This window comes from Halichoeres trimaculatus, unplaced genomic scaffold (assembly GCF_033239565.1).
Source record: "Halichoeres trimaculatus isolate MK-OKI-2021-1 unplaced genomic scaffold, fHalTri1.1 fHalTri1_scaffold_13, whole genome shotgun sequence".
Lineage (NCBI taxonomy): Eukaryota > Metazoa > Chordata > Actinopteri > Labriformes > Labridae > Halichoeres > Halichoeres trimaculatus.
In genome coordinates this window covers 9437632-9460603 of record NW_027437191.1, presented here as the reverse complement: position 1 = coordinate 9460603, position 22972 = coordinate 9437632, and the positions used below count along the sequence as shown (strand labels likewise).

General features: G+C 39.0%; 2 protein-coding genes and 1 long non-coding RNA gene across 4 annotated transcripts; all 3 read left to right on the top strand.

The window, feature by feature from the left end:
• Positions 1-9939: 9939 nt before the first annotated feature.
• LOC141801566 (uncharacterized) lies at positions 9940-10631 on the top strand. The gene is made up of 3 exons (XR_012599408.1): positions 9940-10002; positions 10244-10453; positions 10571-10631. It is a non-coding gene; the product is annotated as an uncharacterized LOC141801566 (long non-coding RNA).
• Positions 10632-11615: 984 nt separating this feature from the next.
• LOC141802299 (ubiquitin carboxyl-terminal hydrolase 37-like) lies at positions 11616-15391 on the top strand. The gene is made up of 9 exons (XM_074685836.1): positions 11616-11719; positions 11829-11952; positions 12046-12197; positions 13992-14091; positions 14225-14301; positions 14444-14552; positions 14660-14717; positions 14869-15026; positions 15317-15391. Exons 1-9 carry the CDS (start codon positions 11616-11618, stop codon positions 15389-15391), a joined length of 957 nt encoding a protein of 318 aa, XP_074541937.1.
• Positions 15392-17567: 2176 nt separating this feature from the next.
• LOC141801537 (protein FAM177A1-like) lies at positions 17568-22641 on the top strand. 2 transcript variants are annotated; one of them, XM_074684586.1, is made up of 5 exons: positions 17568-17727; positions 17998-18195; positions 18341-18407; positions 21138-21235; positions 21324-22641. In XM_074684586.1, exons 1-5 carry the CDS (start codon positions 17659-17661, stop codon positions 21528-21530), a joined length of 639 nt encoding a protein of 212 aa, XP_074540687.1. In that variant the 5' UTR covers positions 17568-17658; the 3' UTR covers positions 21531-22641. The 2 variants fall into 2 exon arrangements, with proteins under 2 accessions (XP_074540687.1, XP_074540688.1); XM_074684587.1 differs by having other exon boundaries at positions 17644-17727; positions 17998-18201.
• The last annotated feature ends 331 nt before the right edge of the window (positions 22642-22972 follow it).

The following is a 22972-nucleotide window of genomic DNA, read 5'->3' as shown; positions in this document are numbered from 1 at the left end:
AAGACACAAGTGAACGACAGGAGTGAAGGAAGTGAGGATGAAACTTTGTGCCTTTGGGACCCACCCCATGGTTCAGGGTCTGGTCTGGGTTCACAGTTCACGTCCCACAGCGCCAAACACCTGCACCTGTTCAGGAATGGGGAGCGGCTTGCTCCATGTGACGTCATGTCCCAGCCGATCGTGCTTCAGCACCTGAGAGCTGAAAACAGGCAACAGCTGATTTCTCTGGATGTTTATTATCAGGCCAGAATTTATCATCACCAGTAAAGGTTTATTGTACTGTATTGTAACATTGTGCTGTCGAACTCACATTTTTAAACCCTGATTAATCACTGAATTTCTGCAGTTAGCTGAGCTGATGACATTTTAAAACTTGTGGTTAAAGTTCCATTATTTTGCAATTTATTATTTATTTTTTTTTTTACACTGTAATAGTAATCGAGTGGAGGCATTGGAATTTTATAAAATCTATATTTTAAGATTAATTATTTGAGGGAAAAGGCCGCACTGCTTTGGTCTGAAACCATTGGTGAATCAAATCATTTCATTAATTTCCCACTCGGCATTGTCTAAAAAAAAAACATTAACAGTTCTACACCTGTCTTGAACGATCAATGTTGATGAAATTTTATTTTGTATTTTTTTAAGAAATAAATATCATCATAAATTTTTAATAAATTGTTACTTTTTTGCTTTTATAAATAAAATCATATTCTATTCAGAGAGACCCAACATCAAGACAAGACACAAAGTCTCATCTTAACCCAACATGAGTACAGCACTGTGCAGCATTTAGCAAGCTGTAATATTAAGGAGAGACTTTGCTTTAATAGGAAGAAACCTCAGGCAGAATCACTCATGTTAAACATCTGCCTTGACTGTGTTGGGGCTAAGAGAAAGAGACAGATGCAGAGACACAGCCGGTTTTCCGATGTAGTGATCAGTCAAACATTTCACACGATGGACCCCTTCGGGTAAGACATTTTTCCAAGGACCCCTTGTTATCGTCGCAATGAGCATAATGTATTTCGCAATGAAAGAATTGGGCTATATTTACACTTCCCAAGTAATTAATTGTGTTACCTTTGAGGAAATGTTACCTCTGTTGCAGTGGTGTTCACAGAGGGCAGCTGTCACCCATCCTCTTGGCACAGTTGTTGAAAAACATAGCTAAGCGACCTCACGGGAGCCAAAATGTGTATGAAACTAGAAAACAGTGTATGAAACATGTGGACTTTGTATGAATCAAGCTGACTCATCATGTGTTTGTTTACAGGAGGCCAGCTGTTACAGCCTCATAAGCATGAACCGCCATTACGGATACCTGGGAGAAGGTATTTTATATTGGGTTACTTGTTTTAACTTTTTCTTTTTTAAGAATCTGTGAAAGGTTTTTGAAGGCTACTATGCTTTTTAATGAAAGCTGAAACACTGAGTTTCTGACCAAAACAATGCTCTTTCTCATGTTTGGACACTACATCTGTGACAGCGTTTCTCCGGATGATGATCCAGATAAGCAGACTGACCACTGGCTCACCTTCAAGGACTGCCCTGTGAGGAAGCACCTGCTATTCAAGATGTAGAACATCAGGACCTGCAAAAGGTAAAACTGCAGAGTTCCCGTCGCACTGAAACTAGTGAAGTGTGCTAAACTTAATTTGAATTTTTCAGAAATGATTTATCTTTCTCTAAGATGAGCTGATGATGGTACAAGATCCCGTGAAACTCGTCAGAGACCTAGTGGTACCCTCTAAGGAAGTACATAAAACACAATCCAATCTAGTTTCTAGTTTTGCTCTTGCATTGATGTTGTGGCTGACACCCACTGGCCACCGTACCAAACAGCCCAATGTGTCAAATATGATACAAAATATATATATATATCAAACCAAATGATTTTTTTAATACTTTTTATTTTGCATTTTTAAGAGTGTACACAGGATAAACCTAAATTATGTTGATCTAAATAACCTTGGCATTACAGCTGAAGAGTACAATTATACTTTCCTGTAAAATACAAGTATAGAGGTACATACACTAACGAGATTTCATCAAACAAGAAAGATTTTTGTACAAGTTATACACCAGTTCAACTTCATAATAAAGGTAAATCCTCAGCAAAAAAACAAAACTTGACAGACAAGCAAACAAACAACTCACTGTGTTGAGGAGTACGGATGATAAAAAACTGGCTGCTCTTAATTATAATCGCAGAGTGTACATCGGTCAGGATGCAACACCTTTCCCCCAAGACTTCTAATCAATAATAAACTGGAAACTCTTGGAAGTTCACTGCTTTTATTAGGCGTGTGTGTGGTTCTGCAAGACAGTTATAAAATAAACATTAGCCTACTAGTAAGTCAGTACAATACAATACAAAAAACACTAACTTAAAATAGTCAATAAACCTGATACGTTGTTAGAAATGTACAAATCGAGTTCCGGTTATGGCGGCTTCGTGATCAGACGTGTGTATTTTGCTCCCTAATACTTTGACCCTTTTCGTCACTTAACTCGGGTATTTTTCTCGACGATATCAGTCGGTAAATCAGTTACAGCTCCACAAACCTCCACTAAAGCCAGAATGAGTAAATGTCACGGAATTCGCGGAAAAAATCAACCGCAAGTTACTCAGCACTTTAGCCCGAAAGATGCTAGCAAAGCGTCCCCCTCAGCACTAGCCACGAGCACGGAGCCGCTAACACTTAGCATGTTGGTTGAAGAGCTCACGAAGCTGCATAAAAACGTTACGAGCGAACTTACTTCGTCCTTGAACGCGGCTTTAGCTCCAATCCAGACCTCGCTCCAGAAAATGTCCGAGACAGTGGCCTCCCACGCTGTCACGATCTCCGCGATGGAAACGGCTCTCACTGCCCATTCAGATGGGATAACTTTGTTGAAGGACGATGTGGCTACACTGAAGTCCAAACTTGAGAACACTATACAGGCCAACGAGAAACTACAACTTCCAGTGGATGATCTTATTTCACGCTCCAAACGGAATAATCTTCGGGTGATCGGCATCCCAGAAGGAGCGGAGGGGACAGATGCCCGACTTTTCATGACCACTCTGCTCAGGGAGGTGGCGGGGGATGAGCTCAGAGATCTTGACCTGGAACTGGATCGTGCGCACCGCAGCTTAGCCCCGAAACCACCGAGCGGATCCCGTCCTTTCATCATCCGTTTCCACAGGTACACCCACAAGGAGCAGGTGCTGATGTGGGCCAAGAAAAACCGGGACATCACATACCGCGGGCATACCATCAGGATCTTCGAAGATTTCAGCGCCACGGTCGCCAAGAAACGGGCCAGTTTCAACAAGCTGAAATCTCTCCTTTACAAAGACGGAATACGCTTCGGTGTCATCTATCCAGCTCGTCTGAGGGTCACCATGAACGGACAGACGCGCATATTTGACTCAGCGGAGGAGGCAGAGCGTTTCTACCGAGCGAACAGCAGTAAGTGAACTATGTGAACTGTAGGAGGATGCCCTTTATTACTAACAATAACTGACTGAACTTTATAAACAGAACTGTTTGCTCAGGGGCACGTTACTTTTGTTTATCGTTTATAAGGAGCTGAACTGACTTTTGTTCATTGATGTACGAGTACTTTATTAAAGGGATGCAAGAGCACACCAGGTAACCGGTGGTGAGTAATATCTCCTGCGTGCTCATCCTTGTTTAGGTGAGTTTAGGATTAGTGTGTATATATTCGTTTAGTTTGATTATGTTAATTATAACATCAGTTCTAGTTCAAACATGGTTGGGGTTGTTGTTGTTTTTTTTCTGGGTTGGTTTTTGTCTGTTTGACTTTTCACTCCCACTGTTACAAAATTTACAGCATTCTGACTTTGCTCTATGTGACATCTGTAATTTTTTTTATATCTTTTTTGATTGTCATTCCAAGTACTGAAATGTCTGTTCATACCTAATGGCTGTTAAAGATCAGAGGACAGGGCTGGGATCCATTAGGTTTGTTAGTTGGAACGTCAGGGGCCTTGGAGGTCCTATCAAGAGAGCTAGAGTATTTTCACACCTTAAGAATTTAAAATCAGAAATTATCTTTCTTCAGGAAACTCACCTGCGTGTTTGTGACCAGACCAGACTTAGAAAATCCTGGATTGGCCACACTTTCCATTCAAGCTTTAATAGTCGGTCAAGAGGCACAGCGATTTTAATAAATAAACGACTTCAGTTTTCACCTGAAAAAATCATATGCGATCCAAATGGCCGTTATGTTATTGTTGTTGGCATGTTGCTCCAAACCCCTGTGATTTTGACTTGTGTTTACGCCCCGAATTGGGACTGTCCTGGTTTTATAACCACTTTATTTTCAATAATCCCATGTTTGAACTCACACCATCTTATTTTTGGGGGAGACCTTAATTTAGCAGTTAATCCTTTACTTGATAAATCAAAGCCAAAAAACATAACCCAGTCTAATATGGCTAGAGCCCTTGTTTCACTTGTGAATGAAATTGGTTGTACAGATGCTTGGCGCTTCTATCACCCAACAATAAAAGAGTTCTCATTTTATTCTCAAGTTCACCAGACACATTCCCGTATTGATTATTACTTTTTAGACAAAACATTAATTCCCTTAGTTAAATCCCGTGAATACTCAGCAATAGTCATTTCAGACCATGCTCCTCTTTTGCTAGACTTAGAAATAATTCCTAAACATGAAAAACACTTCACCTGGTGTCCAAACACAAATTTGCTGTCTTCAAATGAATTTTGTAGATTTATATCAGACAAAATTTCTTTCTTTATTCAAACTAACAAATCTGAGGCTGTTTTTCCCTCAATTTTATGGGAAACCCTTAAAGTGGTAATACGGGGGGAAATTATTTCATATAGAGCAAGGTTAAATCAACAGAAAAGACAAAGGCAACATAAATTACTGGAAGCCATTCGGCAAATTGACATACAACACTCGTTATCATCTAATTCCAGTCTTCAAACTGAGAGACTTAAACTTCAAACAGAATTTGATATTATCTCCACCAGTGAAGTGGAAAACCTCTTATGGCGCACAAGGAGCATATACTATGAACATGGTGATAGGGTCAGTAAACTGCTGGCATTGCAACTTAAGCGCCAAACTGCAACCAGATTCATCACACAAATAAAAAAAAAACCCTTTTACTGTAGTTATAGATCCAGCAGATACAAATGATGTTTTTACTTAATATTATGTTAACCTTTATAAATCAGAAGCCCCACCAAACAAAACTACCATGGCAACATTCTTGGATAACTTGAATTTTCCTGTAATTGACAATATGACCAAAGACAAACTGGATGCTCCGCTTCGGTTGGAGGAAGTGACAGACTGCCTCAAGTTAATGCAAAATGGTAAGGCTCCGGGTCCAGACGGCTTTCCAGCCGACTTTCTAAAAACATTTTCTGACCAACTTGCACCCCTGCTGTTGGACATGTTTAATGACTCTTTGGAACGTGGCATACTTCCTCAATCTTTAACCCAGGCCACAATTTCACTGATACCAAAACCTAACAAAAATTTTGAAGACTGTGGTAGCTGGAGACCCATTAGTCTATTGAGCTCTGATGTTAAGTTGCTGTCTAAGATTCTTGCAAGCCGTCTGGAGCCATGCCTACCGAACATTATTTCCAGTGATCAAACTGGTTTCATAAGGGGCAGACAGTTATCTTCTAACGTTCGTCGGCTGCTTAATATAATATTGTCTGAGTCTAACACACAGGAGGCTGAGATGGTGGTCTCGATGGATGCAGAAAAGGCATTTGACCGGGTGGAGTGGGATTATTTATTTTCAGTTTTAAAAAGATTTGGTCTCGGTGAAAATTACATTTCATGGATTCAATTATTATATAACAACCCCTCAGCTAGTGTAGTCACCAACTCCACCTGGTCAAAATTTTTCCCTTTGACACGGGGCTGCCGTCAAGGCTGTCCTCTGTCGCCTCTGTTGTTTGCTGTAGCCATTGAGCCACTGTCTATTGCTCTTAAAAGCTCACCTGTTTTCACTGGTATATGTAGAAATGAGTTTGAGCATAGGGTCTCGCTTTATGCCGATGACTTGTTGCTCTTTATTTCAAATCCCACTGTTTGCATCAATAAGATAATTGAAATTTTAAAGACTTTTGGTTCCTTTTCAGGCTACAAATTGAATATTAGTAAGAGCGAATGCTTTCCTTTGAACAATGCAGCAAAACAGATTTCAGCTATAATGTTTCCTTTTCATCTTGACTCCTCCAGTTTTCGTTACCTAGGCATCAATATTTCCCACAATTTTCCTTCACTTTATAAAAATAATATATTAAAGTTAGTGAAAGAGATTAAATTAGACCTCAAACGTTGGAATGCTCTTCCTATTTCCCTTCTGGGGAGAATTAACACAGTTAAAATGAATGTGGTTCCAAGATTTCTATTCCTTTTTCAATGTCTACCAATATTCCTTCCCAAGTCTTTCTTTAAGGATCTTGACCGAAGCATTTCATCATTCATATGGGCTGGAAAATCTCAGAGGGCAAAATAGTCTATCCTACAAAGACCAAAGGAAGATGGGGGTTTTGCACTCCCTAATTTTTTGGAATACTATTGGGCTGCCAATATCCAAAAAATATATACCTGGTATAATTCCCCTAACACTGTTTGGTGCCAGATGGAAGCTCGCTCTTGCCAGTCAGTGTCATTATCAGCTTCGATCTGTGCCCCTTTACATTTTAATCCCCCTCAGTTCACGTCCAATCCCATTATTTTGTCCACACTAAAGATCTGGAAACAGTTCAGAAGACAATTCAAAATTTCTACTATCTCTCTATTAATGCCCATTTGTGATAATAATTTATTCTTTCCTTCAACAACTGATTCAACTTTTTCTTTCTGGAAAAACAAAGGCCTGGTTCATCTTAAACAGTTATATGTCGGTAATATTTTTGCTCCCTTTGATGGTCTGAGAGCTAAATATAACCTTCCTAATTCCCACTTATTTAGATATTTTCAAGTCCGCAATTTTGTTCCACATAATTTTCCTCATTTTCCCAATCTGCCACCTGACACACTCATTGACTCAATTCTGTCCTACCCCTCAGGTCAGAGGTTTATTTCAACTGTGATGAAATTAATGTCTTCAGCCTCACTGTCTTTAATGGTCAGGAATACCTGGGAAGAAAAGCTTGGTATTACCTTTTCCAGCGAGTGGTGGCTGAAAGCCCTGGAAAGGGTCAACACTACTACCCCTTGTGCTAGTCTGACACTTATACAGTTCAAGGTTTTACACAGGACGCATCTTTCCAAAGTCAAATGAAGCAAATTATTCAACACTAGTGTTACATGTGATAGATGCTCTATTTCTCCTGCCAATCACTCCCACATGTTTTTCTTCTGTCCTAAGCTAAATTTATTCTGGTCCACCTTCTATGAAGTTTTATCAAAGGTCCTTGATCGACTGGTGGATCCCAGCCCTTTAATCTCTATTTTTGGTGTTCCTGACAATTTTGGTAGTATCTCCACCAGAGAGGGGACTATTATAGCTTTTGCTTCTCTTGTGGCCCGTAGGCGAATTTTACTTCATTGGAAGGACCAAAAACCACCATCTCCTTATTCTTGGCTGAGGGACCTCATGTCTTTTCTTTACTTGGAAAAAATTAAATACAGTATTAGAGGTTGCTCTGACAATTTTAATAAGATATGGGGTCCTTTTTTGTCCTTTGTTGACTCTCTTAGGTCTTTGGATGACTAACGTACTATTTAACGATCACAGTGAGCAAATCTTATTTCTGTGCACCGCTGTCTTGTACATTTTTTAGTTTTCATTTTTATATATTTATTTATTTATTATTCATTACTATTATTATTATTACTATTATTATTATTATTATTTTTCAAGTGTGATTTATTATGAGAATTATCAGTTATTTTCATTGTTTTTTTACTTAGTATTTGCAATGTTTTTATTTTATTCTTATTATATTGTATTATTTTTGTTATTTTGACATCTTGGTGGGAGTGGGGTTAACATGTTGGTTGTTCGGGGGGGGGGGGGGGGGGGGGGGTGTATTGTGTACATTGTAATGGAAATGTGCTATGTTGATAACCCTAATAAAATAAATATATTAAAAAAAGAAGAAATATACAAATCAAAATGTCCTGCACAACAGAAAACATGACATTCAGCGATGCTCACAAGGCCGCACAATTATTGCCATCAACACTCATTGCAAAGGAACCATAAAATATCCAATCATAAATGTTCTCAAACTTACATCTCTATGGACGCACACTCCTGAAGTGAAGAGGAGTCAGCAGTGAAACAAGAACAGACACCTTCTAACCCTAACCCTAACCCCCCCCTTTCCTCTGCAGACTGATGAAGGAAAATGCTGAGCTGGCTGTGACTTCTTCTCTCCGTACGGGCCACTCAGCAGTGTCCACAGCAGTGCCCCGTACGGACCAACTCCGGAACCTGTCCAGCAATACATTGTTCACAACACACTGGACAAAGAGAAAAAAAAACAAAAACAAACAAAAAAAAAACTAAATAAAGATAAAAAATAAAAAAAGAATAAATAAAAAATCTGAAACAAAAAGTAACAGAACATAAAACAAACAGAGCAGTACTGGCAATATGCATCTCCTTTTTAATATTTCTAGATATTTTTTTCCCTCTATTTCAAACCATGTTTTTCAAGTATTATTATAATTGCATTAGTTCATTTATCTTCTTCCATCACAACTCGAAAAAATCACAGAGATTTCTTATACTATGTGTAACTCTTTCCATGTTATATATTTCTTTTATTGATTCAATCCATTTGCTTATTTGTGGTGGGTTTGGTTTTAACCAGTTTTTCGCTATCTGTTTGATTGCTGTTATTCTTAAGATTCTGTACAGATATTTGTCAGAACCAAAATTAAGCAATATTTTTTGTGGATTTTGGTAAAAGGGATATAAACATCCCAATTCCAAAAAACAAAGGTTTAGTGGCTGTTTTTTTATCAGTCAGGATTTACAGGGTTCAGTAAAATAATTGATTAGCTAGCTAGTTTCAGGGTATAATAACAATATTGGTAGCATGGTGTTTGTTTTTGAACAAATTTAGAATGTACATGTGAATTCTAAACAGTTTTATGACATCACAGTGCTCAGAATGTTTTCACTGTGTGAGGGTTCCATCCTAAAGCCAGGGAGCCTGATCACTAGAGATCAAACTGCATTGTTGAAGATTTCAGAGAGAGGAGAGGAGGAAATCTATCACAATGTTCAGGCTTAATTTTTTTAGAAAGACGGTAAGATCTTAATCTGAACTTCACCTGTTTCCTGTCTGTTCTGTTTTTTAGTCTTGAGACATAGTAAGATGAGAAGAGCTTTGCCTCTTGAGATCATCACTCATATCATATTTTGGTACTTTATAAGACTTTTAAGTTGCCGTTTGACTTGTTTTTGGTTTAATTTAACACATTTTTCCACATTTGAAACAGAAAGTCCAACAAGAACCACCAGTCCAGCCACCTGAGGCTGGTGAACGTGGTAAAAAACCACTTCTGAAGAGACTCTTTGGATGCTTTCAGGTATGTTTGGCTGAATGCATCTGAGCTGTAAATCCATGTGTTTGTGGTTTAATTATCATATTTTTGTATATCAGAAATTAAAGCTGAAACCAAACAAATTTACTCTAAACATTGTTTTCTCTATCACGCCACAGAGGAAGAAGCCTGACTCCACGTCAGAAAAACCCAAAGAGAAATCAAAAAGCAAGATTGGTAGATGGCTGTGCAGCTGCTGCTCGGTATGTTTGTCAGAAAGAGCAAGAATAAACATTTATAACTGCTATGATGTATTTACAGCAATAATATAAGATAGCTGCTTGTGTGGAGGACTAAAAAAAACTTTAACAGTTTATTATTATTATCTATCACATCACTGAACTGTGACTTATTCTTTTCCCAACAGAGTAAAGACGTCATTTCTTTGGCTCCCAGCACCATTGAGGAACTGAAGAAACCTCAGAGCAGGTAAGAATACTGTTTTCCATACTGTTTTTAATATCTGTCAGAGACAAGATGTCATTCTTCAGGTCTCTGTTTACTTCACTCAATCACATCTGATGTTTTTTGCAAAGTTTAAAGTAGAATAGACAGATGTTTTTTTTTCATTTCTCCCATTAATGTCATTGATGGCTCTGTTTTATCACCTGTTTTGTGAACCAATGATATCCTACAAAAATATTTAAACCTACTTTGTGTCCTTTTCCAGCAAAGTTTCCAAAGCTCCTGAGAAGACCGAACAGAAGGAGTTTCACCAGAACAAGGTTCTGCCTTTGGAAACAGCCAGAGAGGAAACCAGCGAACACGCCAAGAAGCGCTCGGACCCAGCAGACGTGTTCGTGTTGCCTGGTGTACCTGATGATAACCTTCTCATTCAGCAGTTCATCATCCAGGCATTCATCCAGGAAGAACTGAGGAGGTACGTGACAAACTACCTCCATGTTTTAAAACATTATCAACACATGCAGCGTACTTGGAGCTCTCAGCCTTCTGTCTTCATGAGTATTGACCATGTTTCTGTTTTCTTTCACTGTAGGAGACATAAAACTGCTCAGTTCAGTCAAAGTGTTCAAGAGAGCCACCCCACTGAATGCACAAAGTATGGGTAAGTACATCTGCACAAAACCCTCAGTCTTTAAATGTTTAACTAGAACTTTTTTATGTTATTGGTGCAATTTTAACATGTGCAGTGTCTTTCCACCATGTTATTGTTCTGTATTCAGTCTGCGCACATTTCATTCTTATATTTTCATTGTACTTTTTTCTTTCAGTTAAATTGTTCCGTAAAAAAAAATTCTAGTTACACTAGTTTTACTATTCCATCTTTACATGTTCTTGTTGGAGGTTTTTTTGCACTATTGGTGTCTGCTGCCACTGTATCTTTTCCCAGTTTGGAGGCAGATTAAAGGATTATTTCCCATTTGTGAGATGAACACCCATAGACTGTAAAAAAAAAAACTGAGGTGAGGTCACCACAAAAACTGCTCCCCCTGGTGGCTGGCTGCAGTATAGGTTAAAAAATCTGTCTTTCCAGTCATTCCAGATGAGCTGTGATCAAACTTTAAAAGAATTAATACTCCTTGTAGAAATGTTTCTCACGCCCGATTGTTGTGGTGATTTGAAGATATCATTTGTCTTGTATTCAAGTCCTCTTTTTCTGAAAAGTTTCGTTTTCATTAGTTATATGAGGTTAAAAACGAGACTTTACCTTATGTTTAATGATGATTGACAGCTGCCTTTCTCATGTATTTTTGGGGGGGATTGTAAAATATGTCGGGAAAAAATAATTGTTATTTTGGTCACCCAGCTCCACTCAGATTCTCCCAGAATCCCTCACAGTCTCTACTGCTCAGACTCTGACTGCAATTGCTGCCAATGGCGGCGCCTGTGTCGGGGGTATTTTGGCTTCAAAACCGTACAATGATAAATGGCGGAGCCACGCTGTCCACTCTATATACAGTCTATGTGAACACCAAAGTCCCTTAAAGAAGCTCTTGTTTGTGATTGCTCTTATGATGCTGATGTTTCTTCTGATTTGTTGTTTCTATATCAGGTTCCCAAACATCGGGCTGACTTGTTACATGAACTCCAGCCTGCAGAGTCTTTTAACACTCGAGGACTTTGTGAGAGACGTCAGCTGCCAGGAGGAGGTCTGGAGTCCGGTCCCTCAAGCACAGCTGATCAGGTAAGTTATCAAACCCATCTTCACACAAAACATTAGCACAATTATGTCCTCCTCATGAGTCTTCACTAAGCTACAAAGGAAAATTAAAGTCTTTTTTGTCTCTCTGCAGATTGTTCATGGCAATCAGAGATGCTCACACCTCCACAGACACTCAAAGGAAGATAGGCCTTCTGCGCTCTTTCAAGAAGGTGGTCTCGGTACAGGGGTCAGAGTTCAGCAACAGCGGACAAAAAGTAAGTTGGCTGGTGTCATGTTTTATTGCTTGACATCCTTTTGGTACCTTCCACACTGAGTGTTAACTCTAATATGTGTGTTTGTGTGTTTAGGACGCTCATGAGTTTCTGACCTCTGTGCTGGATCAGATCAGGAGTCTGGCCCCTCTGCTGCACAACCAAGCAGCTGGATTGGGCAGAAAGTACAGATGCCCTGTAAAGAAGCACCTTCTGTTCAAGATGGAGACCATCAGGACCTGCAGAAGGTAAAACCACAGAGTTCCCATCACATTGGCCCTCATTTATCAAACGTGCGTACTCCTGAAAAATGGGTGTACGCTCCTTTCCACGCACAGATCGGCATTTATCAATCTGAGCGTGTGCGTCGGGTACGCTCAAATCTCACGCCAGGTCTGAGTTCGTGTACGCAAGTTTCATGTCAGTGGAGAGCGGAGTGCAGCGAGGGAAATCCCTCTGTGGAGGAGAGTTATAAGATCATATGAGCACAAAACATTTTCAGAAATAAAAACTGATGTTCTTAGATTAATATTTGGATCCTTGAATTAGATATGACACCAAGAATGCTTTTAACTGTTCACTGTTATTCCGCCATTCTACAAAATACTTCGCTATGAAAGAGCAGCAAGAGCTGTCAGCTGATTTCTACATTAAACAAAAAATAATACGTTTCCTCGATCAGTTTACCTTAAAAAAAAAAAATTAAAACAGAGAGGCTGTTATCAGTTTTTTATGCACTCCCATGTTTATGACTAAGTCTCCGCAGAGAAGACGACACTGTATAAAACTTTCAGAACGGATTTTTTAAAGGACGCTGTATTGATTACAGGATTTACTGTGAAGATGATTAGATGATATTGATCCTTAAAGTATTATCATATATAAACGTGAACTGTGCGCGAAAAAGTGACTGTTTCATAACTAAGGACGTTCATTTACACGAGATCACAACCTATGTGCTCGTCCCAGGGTACAATAATCCTAAAACTCTGGTCTACCCGTGCGTAATTGCGCACGATCGACACACTTCAGCTCCACTCTCTTCTCAGTCTGTGACAGGTCCAGGCTGGAGTCTGCAGCTTCTTTCAAGGCTCAAACACTTTTTTTTAAAGCCAACTTTCCGCGTTTCTGAACCTGAACGGAAACAATTGATAATATTGTGGCTTTTAACCATCAGACAACACGGATTAATTAATCAAGGTATAAACGAAGGATGTGTAAATTAAAATGTTTAAAACTCTGTTGTATTTTAGTTTGTAACATCCACGCTGCTGAATCACTGCAGTGATTTCGTTGCAGGTGAGTTTTTTCTGATTTGCTCTACTTTTACGGCTGCCAAATAACGCGGCGTTATTTCCTCTCTTACTCTGTTGCTATGGCGTTGTCGATTACCAGTGTGTAGAAGTTTCCTTTTTCCCGTAATGTATCCCTCCATGTCGTAAATTCCGTGGGTTCGGCCAGCTGAACCTTGAATATTTAGGGGCGTGTTATGTAAATTACGGCCACATTTATCAACACCTGATCAGGCGTACGCCGTGAATGGCCCTGGTACGCACGTTTCATAAATCACGCGTGAACGTTGCCGTTAACTGATTTTTACACCCAGATCTGCGCAAATTCCCACGCAAGATTGATAAATGAGGGCCAGTGAAGTGTGCTAAACATGATTTAATTTTTCAGCAATGATTGATTTATCATTTTTAAATTCATAGTCTATTAGTTTGGTCGCTGCATTCAAAGCTGTTTTAAAAGTCTGTTTATAAAGTTAGGGTGAGATTAATGATTAATTCAAATGTTTTCCCAGATCCAAACCACCTAAATTCACCACCAAAAAAATCTTTAAAAAAAATTTTAAAAATAGGGGGAAAAAAGATCAGCAAATTGATATTTCTAAGTTGATGGAATGAAGATTTCTTTTTTCCTCATTTGAAACAGAGAATAAAACAGTGATCTTATTACATGATTTTACAACAACAATGAGGATAAATACTGTTTGAATAATTAAAAGCAGACAAACTAAACGTGAATCTTTCATTGTGCAGCTGTGGAGTCCAGTCCAGAAGAACAGAAGAGTTCACCAACCTGTCTGTAGACCTGCTTCCTGAAGGATCAGTGGAACAGATCATTGAGAGCTATCAGAGGGTAAGACCCACCTGCTCAGTCCCGTCATCACTATCAGAACACACACACACAGACACAGGCTTTTTTGTGTCAGGTTGTGAATACTCTTTGTGATACATTTGATAAAACACAAGTTCCTTTGTCTGATTTTCAGGAAACAGAGTTGGAGTTCAAATGTGAGTGTGGAGGAAACGTATCCCAAGTGAGGACAGAGTTTAAGACCCTGCCAAAGTAAGACATTTGTTGACAGCTCTGACACAGACTCTATGAAGAGATCCTTACACACTAAAGTTTTCCAACTGAATGTTAATAATTCTGTGACAAATTTGCTAACAACCTACTTGTCTCCCTCTTCATCTTTGTGCCTCACCAGAGTGCTCATCCTGCACTTAAAGCGCTTCTCCTGTTGTGCCAATAATAAGCTGAGGAAGGTACGAAATCCAGTGGAGCTGCTCAGGGATCTGGTGCTGCCCTCAAAGGAAGTACGTAAAACACAGTCCAATCTGTAAAATATTCAGATGAAAGCTTAATATGTGAAACATGAGGACTCTGTATGAATGAAGCTGACTCATCATGTGTATGTTTACAGGAGGCCAGCTGTTACAGCCTTGTGAGCATGATCAGCCACTATGGATGGCTAGGAGCAGGTAAGTCATTTTATCTTTCTTTATTTCAAATTGTTCTTTTTTAAGAATCAATAAAAGGGTTTTAAAGGTCCAGATTCAGACTGCTATGTATTTTTCAATAAAAGCTTAAACATTGAGTCTCTGACCGTAACAATGATCCTTCTCATGTTAGGACACTACATCTGTGACAGCATTAGTCCAGATGATGATCCAGATAAGCCGACCGACAACTGGCTCACCTTTGACGACACAAAAGTCACTGAAACAACGGGGAGGTCTGTGTGCGGCAGAAGGCAGGAGTCGGCTTACATCCTGGTCTACAAGAGACGCGTAAGTAGACACAGAATGCTCTTCACATCCTGCACTGAGCTCCAGAAGATGAGGAGCAGCATCAATCTGAACAACCAAATATCAACTGTCCCTGTTTTGTCTGTGTTCTCAGGAGTAGACGGGACTAGAAAGATGTAAAACAAGAACATCTGGAGAGACACTTTGGACCAGGGAACAGGAAATGAGAATGAGAGGACACCAGGAGCAACACAAAGATGAAAGTACTGGTCTGTTTTGAACTTGATGTCCAGAACAGGCTGCTACTCACTCTCGTGTTTGTTTCTCCGCAGGTCGTGAAGCTGGACGACCAGACGACCACTCTCTCCAGCCCCGAAACAGTCGAGGCAGATGTCCATCTAACATGAAAAAACATAAATCATGATACAATTTTATTTTTGAATATTAAAAGAATGAAAAAAAATGAAGAGTATAAAAATGTATTTTCTAAAAAAAAATTTTAAAACAGGTGTAGAATTAATTTTCTTGAAAAGAGGTGAGAAAGATATTTGAAAGTTCAGACCTTTTTCATGATTCCATTGATCGAGATTAATTGATGAGTGAGTGACAAGGAGATGTGTATCTTTTTCCACACCTTTCAAGATCTGAAACGTTTTCCCAATGATAATGGTAAATGGTAAACAGACTGTGTTATGAAGTCTTCTGACCATTTAGCATGTAGCGTTCACTCATTCACACCACATTCATACTCTGATAAGAGAGGCTGCCATGTAAAGCCCATCAGTTATGGTTCATCTCAGTCACACACCGATGGCACAGCCCCACAGACAGTTCAGGGTAAAGTGTCTTGCCAAAGCTTGAGGACCTTGGACCGACATTGGAACCAATCCAACCACAGAGCTTTCCCCTTAGATTGATAAATTACACCTCTAAAATACTTAAAAACTGCTCCAAACTATCTAAGTTATCATTCATATTTTACCCAGCTAAACCTAATGTGAGCTGCTCTTTCGTGTTTAACTGTTTACGCACGCAGGTCTTTGAGAATTGATGATTCTCTGCATACAAACACACTTTTTAGATCTGGTGTTGGTCAACAACTTCCTTATTTCTTATTTTCCTGTCAGTAGACAGCACAGATTATAATCCTTTTAAAGGTTCTCTAAAGTTGAGCCCAAATATAATTATTCAAGAAGGCATGTAACACAGATTATTTATTATTTATTTTTAGATTATTGCAGTATAACTTTTACACTGATGGTGATGAAGTGATGGTGTTAAATAATTTTACATCCATAGTTGTTTTTTTTTGCTTAAGTGGAGGGACAACTCTTTCCCTTTTGTCCTTATTGTCAACAAAACTGAAAATGTTCGTCCTTCACACAGTGACTAAACTAATATTGTGATGTTATAGCAGTCATCTACCAGCTGAGGGCAGAGCAGGACAGAACAGTTCATGGTTTTAAATGGAACTTTGAAATTTGAATTAACACGAATTTGGAGCTTTCAGGGGTATAAAGCAGAAAAAAATAGAAACACTGTCCTTTTTTATTTTCCATAGGTTTAATAAACAATATTTGAGAATAATGGAAAAGTGAAAAAACTTGAAATATATTTATTATACTACCAAATCATTAAAAAATATTTATTTATTAATATTATTGGCCAGTAATATTTCAGCTATAAGTTAAGGGAGTAAAACCCTAAAATGTGTTCTTTTTAAATGCAAACTCTAAATATCTGCAGACAACACAACCAAAAAAATTAAGGCATTTAAACCAAAGTTCCTATGATGACATTACAACAGCTGGCAAAGTTTAGCAGTGAGAAGCAGGATCTCACTTTGTTTCAGGGTGACGTCCTCAAGATAGTTGGTGAAAGTGCTAATGGGGAAAGGTGGCTTTATTCTGAAAATTTCTAGCTTTTCCAGGTGGTCCTCACAGTACCTTTTATGTTAAGGCGGTACAGCAAACATTTTTCCTCAAGTGATGACTTTTATTTGATGTTTATTCCTTGCAAGTCAAGAAAAACTAGTGGATGATAGACAAGAGGTCTCCAATGGGAGGCTTGCAGGCCCTTACCAAGTTATATTATAATATAATATAATATAATATAATATAATATAACAATAAATAAGTGAACTTCAAGAGTAGCAGTTCAAGCAGTTTCATTTTTGAAGGAAGTTTTCCTAAAAAAGGTTGACCTGTTCACCCTTAGACACATCAGCAACCCCCCTTCGCCTCTCCATCAAAAAAAAAAAAAGGAAATTAAACAGATTGCGTGTCAATTAAACAAAAAGGCAAAAAGAAAGGAAAATGAATTGGATATCTAAATCGAAAAATATTGGCGTTAGGTAAAAACAAAAAACAATTCTTTGTGCATTCTTTATTTGGCAAAAGGAATTCATTGTAAACTATAAAAAGGTCTATAAAACACAAGAGAAGAATCCGGTTTGCTTTGTTCTGATTTGCCTTTTTTTTCCCCTAAATCCTTGATCCTTGAGTGGAAATAAAATGTTAATCAAACCCCGCTTCAAAAACTGCCAGCTTGCTCTTTTCCGAGGTATCTACGTGCGTCACTTTACGTAAAGACGCACGGCACTTCCGGGTGTTGTCGTGCGGAGGAGAGGCGTCGTGGGCGCAGCAGCATCCCCAGATACAAAGAGGACGGCGACATGGCCGATATATCTCTGTATCTCACTAACGTTAATGTGTCCATAGGACAGACCATGGATGTGGAGCAGGTCAGTGGTGTTTTTTTAACCGTTACTCTAATGACATGCTAATTTTTTTACAGTATTACTGAGCATGATGCTAACGGCTCATAAAAAGACACTTGTCACTAGTGTCATTTCGGTTCACTCAGTCATGAAATGACACTACACAAATTCTTATTGTCATTTATTTCTCATCCTACCTTGAAGCTGCAGACAGATGATGGTCTCATTTAGGACTTGACTTAGCAGCCTCTAACACACACAGCCTTTGTGCTTGTTATGTCTTCAATCACTCAGAGCCCTGGTAAAGACTTTGAGAGTGTGGAGCTGGGGGACTTGAACAAGAAAGGGGGAGAGCAGCAGAAGGAGAAGGTTCCTCGCAGGATCATCCATTTCTCCAGCGGAGAGACCATGGAGGAGTACAGCACGGATGAAGAGGAGGGAGAGGAGCGGGAGCAGGAGAGGAAAGACCTGCTGTCCTCCCCGGTTGATGCGGTGAGGGTGAGAGCAGGGAGGAGGGATGGGAAATATGTGTGTGTGGGTACAAAGAGCCAAATGAGGGCAAGATGAAAGAATGGCAAAGGGGACATTCGTCTCCTACAAATATGAAAACCTCACTGTGCATTTATTTATGTTACAGTCAAAGCTGACCTGGGGTCCATACTTCTGGTTCCATATGTGGAGAGCAGCCACATCCACCATCTCAGGTTTGTTCACATCTGAAGTTTTCAGATTTTTTTAGGGTGGGGTTTTTTTTTAACTAAGGTAGATTACTATTTTAACCTTTGCTGTACCAGGTAAACATAAGGTTGTCAGTTGAAATGTGGGAAAAGCTTAAACAGTAACCAATAATCTTTCATTTTAAGACGTACAGTAATTGCATGGTAGAATGTATAATAAGTCCCCCTGGAAGCTTAAACAGAAACTTACAAAACACTATGATTTTTGATACTTATATCAAAGAGTGGCAGCTGTCTTTCAAAAGTTCAGCTGCTAAGTAAAGCTCTTCTTTTTGTGACAGGTTCAAAATATTCAACAGGGTTCAATGATTTGTTCAGAGTGTTTATTGCCCATAATTCAAAATCCATAACAACCCAACATGCAGTTAAGGCAAAACAGGAAAAAAAATACAGGATGGAACTCAGTAATTGATTATAGTAATAAAACTAAACTGATAGTGAAAATGACATTGTCAAGGCTATAAAGTAAAATCTATGTAAAAAAAGAAAAAAAAAAAAAAACAGGCTGAATATATTGTAGCTTCTACATAGAGATTGAATAGAGAACCATATGTCCAGAATGGTTTTGCAGCAGGTCACCTGACAGAGACTGCATTTCAAGGCACTTAAAGTCTAATTTAAAGGGACAATAGTTGAATTTTTATGCCACATATTGACTATATTTAGTTTGTTCATAATGCAGAACTTCAGGCCAACCCAAAATGGCCACTCATTTCTCTAATTCAAACTAAACAGCCTCAAATATACGAGGAATAAGCTGTGGATTATTATTTTATTTCATATTCCCACAGTAGAACACTAACTATCTTGACAAATCATCACATACATACAACCTGCAACTTAAGGTAGTCTGGTCCCTTCATACAGGGTTTATATTCCCCTGTGTGAGGTCATACAAAAGCACTCTTGTGTCTTCTGTGGACAATCAGACATTGTACAGTTGAAGCTACTGCACTTGTTGCCTCATTTTGAAAGCAACTTACAGCTCAGTCCTCACATTAGTTGAGATCTAGCTGTCTATTTTGCTTCAATACTTTTTTTTATCAAATTAATCCAAATCAGTTCTCAGATCCCATGCATGCATCACATTATATTGATCACAATATAATTTGCGCTGAAGTGCTTTTAGACTTGTAAAAAGGTCAGGAAAAAAAACATGAAACAGCCAATACTCTGCTAAATTTATGTAATATAGTTTAACAGAAACACAGAGAGTTTGAAGGTTTGATAAGTGTTGCTGACATAAGCAGAGCTACCACCACAAATAGTTACCTGTTCCCCCATTCATTCAAGTAAGATATGGCCTACATACACCTTTATCTCCATTGCTTAATTAATAAAATTAATTGAAACAGTGATTCTAGAAATTAAAAACAAGCCGCTAAACTTTGCTGATCTGATGTCTGGTGTCTGACATCCTGATGGTGAAGTGTAACAGCACCATGGTCGTTACTTATCCTGGCTACAGCCCCAGGCATGAATAGCTTACTTAACCTATAAGGCACTTCTCCCTGATTATTTTAGTACCATCGAGGGACCAGTAGAATAGAATAAAATAGATTAGAATAGAATAGAATAGAATAGAAAATACTTTATTTATCTCTAAGGGGAAATTCAGGAGGATTCAGAGCAGCAATCAATACAAACAGAAGTAAGAAAGCCAGTAAGCCTCCACCTCCACAGGGTCCAGGACTTAGCTTCTTCCTGTATCCTGTCTGCTCACAGCAGGTGAAGCTCTTCCAATGTAGCGTTGGTGTCCAGTGTTAGCTCCGTTAGCCATGTCTGTGAATGGCATGGTGCTTCTCTGCCTTCTGATATTCCCTCTGTTGCTGTGTTAGCACAGCTAGCTCGTTCATCTTACTGGAGATAGATCTTACGATCGCATGATGGATAGAAGGACAGGTCCATGTTTTCACTTCTTAGCTCACACCTGAGAACCACCACATCATCCTCACCTCCTCCTCCTCACCTTGTGGGGAAACACCAGGCCTTACACCAGTTAGCATTGACATGCTACAGGCTGCTAACAGCTGATTTAACATGTAAACAGTGCGGCCATGGTTACACATAGGATCTCCAGAAAAACACAGGAGCAAAAATAATAAAAATATCACCGAAGACACAACCAGTTTGGTGTCGTCGACCAGCAGATGAACCATAAACAGTAATTACACACTACAAAAGCAGAGATGACAAAAAAGATGAAAAAATCACAACAAATGGACTAGGAAGAGAGAGCTATTGTCGCAGGCAGCCACAAAGGGCCGGAGCCTAGCAAAATAAGTAGAAATCAAGAGAGTTTGCTGTCTCCTGAGATGGTTTTTCTGTGAGGCTGTAAAAGCTGCAGGTGTGACATAGGGCTGTCACAAGCACACCCAGTAGCGATACAAACAACTTGTGTGCTGATAACCCTTTAATTTTTACCCTTTAGAAAAAAAATCTGAAAATATCATGTTTCATGGTTTTGCTGCTGTCTTTTCATGAGCAACACTCGTTGCATTAAGCACCCAACCAGCTCTGCTTTCTCCCTCTCTCATGATCGCTGTGCCTTTAAAAGCTAGTTGCTTGCTAAAGAGCAACATGTACAGAACTGGAGGTTGTTGCTATCACAAGAATTGAAGTAAAATACATGGATATCATCAATACAGAACTCTTGCCTTCATTATCCACTGCTGTAAGCCCTCTTTTCTTTTGCAGCCTGTGACTACCTAGGGGAGAGGATGGCCTCCTTGTTTGGGATAACTTCAGCCAAGTATCAGTACGCTATTGATGAATACTACAGGATGAAGAAAGAGGTATGTCTCACTCATGTTTCTGTAGTTATGAATCCATACTGTGAATCTGTATTTGGTGATCAGCTGATGTCATTCTTTCTGGTGTCAGAGGGAGGAAGAGAAAGAGGAAACACGTCTGTCAGAAGAAGCAGAACAATCCTTCGACCATCTTCAGCCTCGGGGGGATGAAGATGAGCCAATCACAGTGACCGAGCGGTCGGAAGTAGCCAACCCTGATGTGACCTATCAGATTGAGAATGAAAATCAGGCACCTTCAAGTACCATCACAGTCCCTGCAATCGTCACAGCAACTTAACCACCTGTGAGAAGTCAACGTTATGTGCTTCAGTGTTTGTTGCAGGTACTTGTTTCACAGAGCACCATTTGGTTTGGGACACAGCTGGAGGCAGGCAGGGCAGCTGTATTGTTTGGTTGGGGTAGTGAAAATTAGTCCTCTGACTATTTTGCAACAGAGTAGCAACTGATCTGGATGGGATCTTTGGGTACATTAAAATGAAAAAGTCTGAAGGAGTCGTTAATGTGCCAAATCACACTTTCAGGAGCAACAGTGTGTGGATGATATTGATATTTTGACTTACTGATCATTTTCTTTTCCATTATTTCAACCTCTGGGATATGGTGATGAGCTTTAGGAAACATTATTTTCTCTACCTTATTATTTACCTTCTGATCAAAAATACTTGGGGGATTAATTGATAATCAAAACACTTGTTAGTTGCCACCCTAGTCACAACATTTCTAGCAGCTGTTTCATCATTATGTTACTACATCAGTCTGCCAAACAGGAACCTTTATCAAGTAAAGGGTTAATGTTTCTCCCTGTGCCTCTGATGGACCTGACACTGTGCCTAAATCATCATCACAGCAAAGCCACTGACACATTTGGACAGAGCATAATGTACATATTTGAAAAAGGATGTTTGTTGAAGTTTAAATAGCCTTTGATTTGTTGTTTGACGCAAACACAAACAGCTGTTGTGTCCAGATCTGCTCAAACTGGTGCCATCTTTAACACTTGTTCACCTTTTTAGGTTCTGTCTCATGTATGTTTGTCTTGATGTGTGTTATGCTTGTACTGCACTTAAAGTCCACTGAGTAGATCTAACATTGGTCATAGAATCATCTGTTGACTGCGAGACTGACTGTTTTGTCAAGAACTATTAAAACGGGTTTTGTTGTATATTTCTCTGATTAACCACAATGGACTCATGCATGGTGGATAGGTAACGTGTCCACCTTTAATACCTGCAGGGAGCATTGTTACACTAAGTCTGTATAAAGAAATGCAAACTTACATTTTTAACGGTTTTTAGTACCGGTTTTGATATATTTATGTATTTATTTAACTGGACTGACAAAGCACTTAATTTAAGCATTTTATATTGATTTGTAAATTAACACTGTAATGACCTGTTAATAAAATTATAGTTATGTCTGACTCACCTTTGTTTCTTTATCCTTTTTTTAAAATGTTAGTTTGATGCAGTTTTATCAAAATTTTAAAAACTCAACACTGTTTCTAGCATAACAGGGTTCCTGCAGATCCTTGAAAAGATCAGGTTTACAAAATTAAAGGCCCACAAATGTCTTTAAAAGTCTTACTTCCACTCTCCTTTCTCTTTATGTTCAGTCATCTTATTCCACTTTGGTGTATACAAAAGCTTTTATTTTTGGTAGCAAACATCAAGCGGCTTCCTCTGACAGAGAGGAAACTGCACTTCATCTAGTGTCCACTTG